Raw genomic sequence first — 4,515 nt, 5'->3', positions numbered from 1 at the left:
TCCGATCCCCTATAAAAATAATAGCAATAATGCCGGCATCGAGCCGCACGATTTGATACCACTTTTGTGGGTGGGCACGCAGCGGTACGAGCCGCATTAACGGTGATGGATGAATAATAAATAATAAAGAGGCGTTCTATTGGGTGTAGAACAATAGGTGCCTGCCATGCAATGCATGGAGGCAGTACTGACTTGCTTCGCAAGTCAGTACTGCTCTCCTTATGCATTGCTATGGCATGCCCCTAATAAAGAGACATTCTATTAGGTGTAGAACAATAGGTGCCTGCCATGCAATGCATGGAGGCATCTCCTTATGCATTGCTATGGCATGCCCCTAAATATGCTGTAAGAGTATCTCTAAAATAAAAGTAAGGCAAAGCCAAAAAAAAAAAAGTTAGACATTTAATGAGTGCTTTGTTATTGATGTTTCTTTGCTTCCCTTTTCTACCAAAGGTTTTACATCTGCTATTCCTTTTGGCATTTTTCAAGGTTCTGGAGTTGTTTTAAGGCGGCTGACAGCTTTGATCTCTGCCCCTACTCGACTAGCTGCTAGACTCAGCGTCTCAATCTGCAGCAAGGCAGATGATGCAGAACGGCTACATTACCATCTGATTGTGAAGAGAAATTTTGAGTGAACGTTCAAACGGTTGCAGAAAATGAGAACGGAATGCAAATTGGACGCGTTTGATTTGATTTGTTTTTGATTTGGAGCAAATCAACGAGGCAAAAGCGTAACTCCGTCAGACGCTGACGCTGCGCATGGCTGCGATAGACAGGAAGTAGAGGCTGCTAACTAGCATGGAGCGCACGTCTCAGAGAAATGGAGCTGTGTGTTGGACCAGTTGCAGCTGTTCTGTCTTGTCGACTGTTTGTGAAGTTCTGTGCTGTCCGTATACGTTTAGAAAGAAATACAATTATAATGCACTGAAACAGTGGAAAGTGCTGATCATGCTAGGTAAAAGCTTGCTACTTTTACCTAGCATGACTTATTTAGCAGCTGTGCTTCTGTCTCTCCTTTAGCGCATTAGCTATTTTTTGGAAAAGCGAAGAACCACCTCGAGCAAGTATAAAACCCTTTTTGCCAAATTCTCTCAAGTTTTGCTGTTTACGTCAACCTTTTCTGATGCAATACTTCAAAATGCGAATGAAAAAAAAATTAAGTGAAACGTGGCTTTGTACTGGTGGAGTACATGCGTGACAACAACAAAAAAAGTGCCTAAAACCCCTAAAAATATGGAAAAAGATGGAAGACATACATAACTACGTAGAAAGGATTTCGAATTACTAAAACAAGTAAACAGGGCAATTAATTTTGCAATAAAGTCTGGAATTCACATGGTCAACCCATGTGCAGAGGTGGAATTACAGCAGTAATCACTCGTCTGCCACCTGCCCGCCGGTTTGTGTGTCGCTTCCGTGTCCAAGGTGCAAAACCGAGGCAAATCTCACGAAAGCGTGTCGCCGTTCACTCGGACCCGCTCGACTCAAATCAGTCTAATATCTGCAGACACATCTATCATCTGAACCTGCTGAACACGTGGGCTATTGCAGTCGCGAGTGGCGACGTCAGCCGTTGCCTCAAATGTCAACCTGGCCATCAAGCCTCGGCGAAACCGCGACGAACACGAGGAGAGACGCTGAGCGGGTCCTTGCACCCGTCCTCCTCAGCTTGCTGCTGCTTTGTGTTTGTCTATGTAGAGCAGACGTTCGGCGCTTGCAGACACGGTTCTGTGCACTCGTAATACATGCAGGAGCATCTGTTTCCACGTGCTCGGCTTTTGCCAGTAATTAAATACCATAATGCTGCCACACGGATGGCGTAACCCTGTAAGTGTCACCCCGACGACACTCTCCGTGCACACAGTTGCTAGGCGATTCATGTGTGAAACGCTCCCAAAACGAGAGGCAGGAGTTAACGTTATTAACCCTCAAGGAGATGAACCAACAACGCCGCCTTGAAGGGAATCACTTTTCTTTTCTTTTCTTGCTTCTGACTGCATGTGAGTTAGCATGTCGGCCTTGGGCGAAAAGTAGATACACAAATAACCACTTTTTAGTGGAGATCTTGGAAAATCCTTCAGCCTCTGCCTATTTGGCGCCGGAGCAGAAGCTTGCTCCGTCGCTGCTCCTCCATCTCCCAATCCCCAATTAACGTTGGCAGATCCCCGCCACATTTTTGCCTCGAACAAGATTTTCTTGGCTGAGAGTGCAGGTGCAAGTAAACCCGACTTCTCTGCGGCAGAGCAATCAAGCGCCGTTGTGAAATTGTCAGTGTAGCAAAACCAGACAGCCAGGATCCATGAGATGAGCCCCGGCACTCCAACCACCACCACCCACCTCCCCCCGCCCCCACCCGCTGCTGGTTGATCAACATATCCCCTCATTTGACTCAAATAGAGAGGAGCCGCCGCACAAGAACTTTGCCTTGTAATTACAGTTTGCCCGTCTCGGTAAACGCGGCTCTCAATCATCCCCTGTGGTAATTAGCATCAGGAGCATCAGGCTGATTGCAGGCCAGCTCTGAAGGGAAGACGCTCTGCTCAAAGTCACGAGAGTCAGTCTCTTTACTCTCTCCCTCCTTTTAGAATGACTCCAGACACCCTGGTTGTGAGATTTTCCATTCTATATATATATATATATATATATATATATATATATATATTCTTTTTTTCTTTCAGATTGGCTGAAAACCTTTTAGATGACAAATGAAACAGCAGAGAAATCATTCAACTCCCCAGTGGAGTTTCTCTTTCAGCAACTTTGGCTGCTGCTGCCATTTGCAGGAGAAAGATTTTCATTTAACTTACTTCTGAAAATAACTTTTAAAAAAACACACACACACACACATTCACGTTAACCGCTGCGGCAGAGATCACTGCTGCTTTAGTTTTGTGCCAAAATCCCAGTTAGCAAGAGTTAGCAATGCTGCTCCATTTGGAAAGCTCAGGAATGAGACGCCGCGCGGTCAGAGTTCCTCTCCGCAGCCTGTGTTTGCGTTCAGTTTCGTGGACTTTAACTCCGTCGATTCGAAACCGTTTTGAGTCGGGCTAATTGGAGCACATCAATCATTTGCATCTTTATTCTAATATTCCTGAAACGTTTGACTCAATTTAGTTAGCGAGTATGAAATGGGCAACTTCATGCATGAACACATTCAAATTAACTCTCCCTTCATGTAAGATTTAAAGCGAGGTTTTTTTTTTGTTTGTTTGTTTGTTTAATTTAGCCATTTCTGTGAGCAAAAGAACAGGAGAGAATTAAACAAATTAATAAGCTGTTAAAGGCCAGGATGAAAATCCTGTAAAAGTGATGTGTGTATATATATATATATATATATATAATATGTGTGTGTGTGTAATAACTGAATAAGGACTAATCTGTGTGTGGGAGCTACGCTGAACTGTGATCATGAATTTATTATTTTACTCTGGGCTGAATGAATTTACAAGTAGTTCCCGTTGAGGGTGAACTGGCACAGTGCCGTTCAGGACAAGCACAACGTAATTAATATGCAGAAAATTCTAATATTACTTAAAAAGAGCAAAATAAACAAACCAAAGAAAAAAACACACCACTGTGCAACACAAAGCCTAGCTCTTATTGCAGGGGCTGATAAAGGGCAAAAGCAAATGGAAACCAAAGCAAATGTCCTGTCGCTGTGTTTTTAAAAAACAACAACCAAAAAAAAAAGGACGAAAAAGCAGCTTAGAGGCAGAACTGCTCACCCAGGGAGATCTCGCGGGCGAAGGCCATGCAGACCAGCATCAGTGGGAGGCCCACAGACACATACTTGATGACCTTGTCCAGAGGAAGCTCCAGTTCCAGGTGGTTGATCCTGTATATCCCAGAGCTGTCCTGCAGCAGGGCATCTGATAACATGGCCTTGGCCGCTGCCTGGGCGATTGACATTCTGGACACCTACCCGGTGATAACAGAGACGCTTATTTTTCAGGACAGTAAAGTAGGACAGGGAGACGGTTGAAGCGTTCAGCTGTGCATGTAAAAAAAAAAATAATAATTTTTAAAAAACAGAAAAGAAGAAGAAGTCCTGCTCGTGACCTTCAACACGTCTCTCCCACCGCGTCGTTAGTTATTAACAAAATGGGATACAATAACACGGAAATGTCACTGCGTCTCTCAGGCTTTTTCTTTTTTTAAAAAAGAAAAACAACAACAAACAAACAAACAAAAAGCTTCAACAAGTAATGAAACTTTTAAGTTCCTTACTTTTAGTTCTCCCGTCTTTTTCTCCCCTGATATCCGTTGTTTGCGGAGCCAAAGAGTCTCCCTCTTACGGCCCGTGTGGAGCTGGAAAGCTCCTTAAGTATTCAGGGAGTGCCTTGGTAAATGAGGGGTTGGATCTGGGCTGGACCGGGCCGAGCCGGGACTGGCTCTAATTACAGAGTGGACATCTGGGAGCGTCCATGTGCCCAGATGGCACTGACAGCAGCAGACCTCCAGTATTCAACAGTGGGCCTGGAGGCAAGCCTCTGTGTGTGTGTGTGTGTGTGTGTG

General features: G+C 44.5%; 1 protein-coding gene across 2 annotated transcripts in view; it reads right to left on the bottom strand.

Moving 5' to 3' along the window:
* Positions 1 to 4,437, bottom strand: part of LOC103476231 (pannexin-3) — a 9,697-nt gene extending 5,260 nt beyond the window's left edge. Inside the window, exons 1-2 of one of the 2 annotated variants that reach the window (XM_008428420.2) lie at positions 4,228 to 4,437; positions 3,726 to 3,918 (exon numbers count right to left, since the gene is read on the bottom strand). In XM_008428420.2, coding sequence (XP_008426642.1) covers positions 3,726 to 3,909 — 184 coding nt within the window. In that variant the 5' untranslated portion in view covers positions 3,910 to 3,918; positions 4,228 to 4,437. The remainder of the gene's footprint in view (positions 1 to 3,725; positions 3,919 to 4,227) is intronic. The other variant, XM_008428421.2, reaches the window with a different exon arrangement.
* Positions 4,438 to 4,515: the final 78 nt, after the last annotated feature.

Source organism: Poecilia reticulata, linkage group LG14 (genome assembly GCF_000633615.1).
Source record: "Poecilia reticulata strain Guanapo linkage group LG14, Guppy_female_1.0+MT, whole genome shotgun sequence".
NCBI classification, from domain to species: Eukaryota; Metazoa; Chordata; class Actinopteri; order Cyprinodontiformes; family Poeciliidae; genus Poecilia; species Poecilia reticulata.
This window is presented reverse-complemented; position numbering and strand designations above follow the sequence as displayed.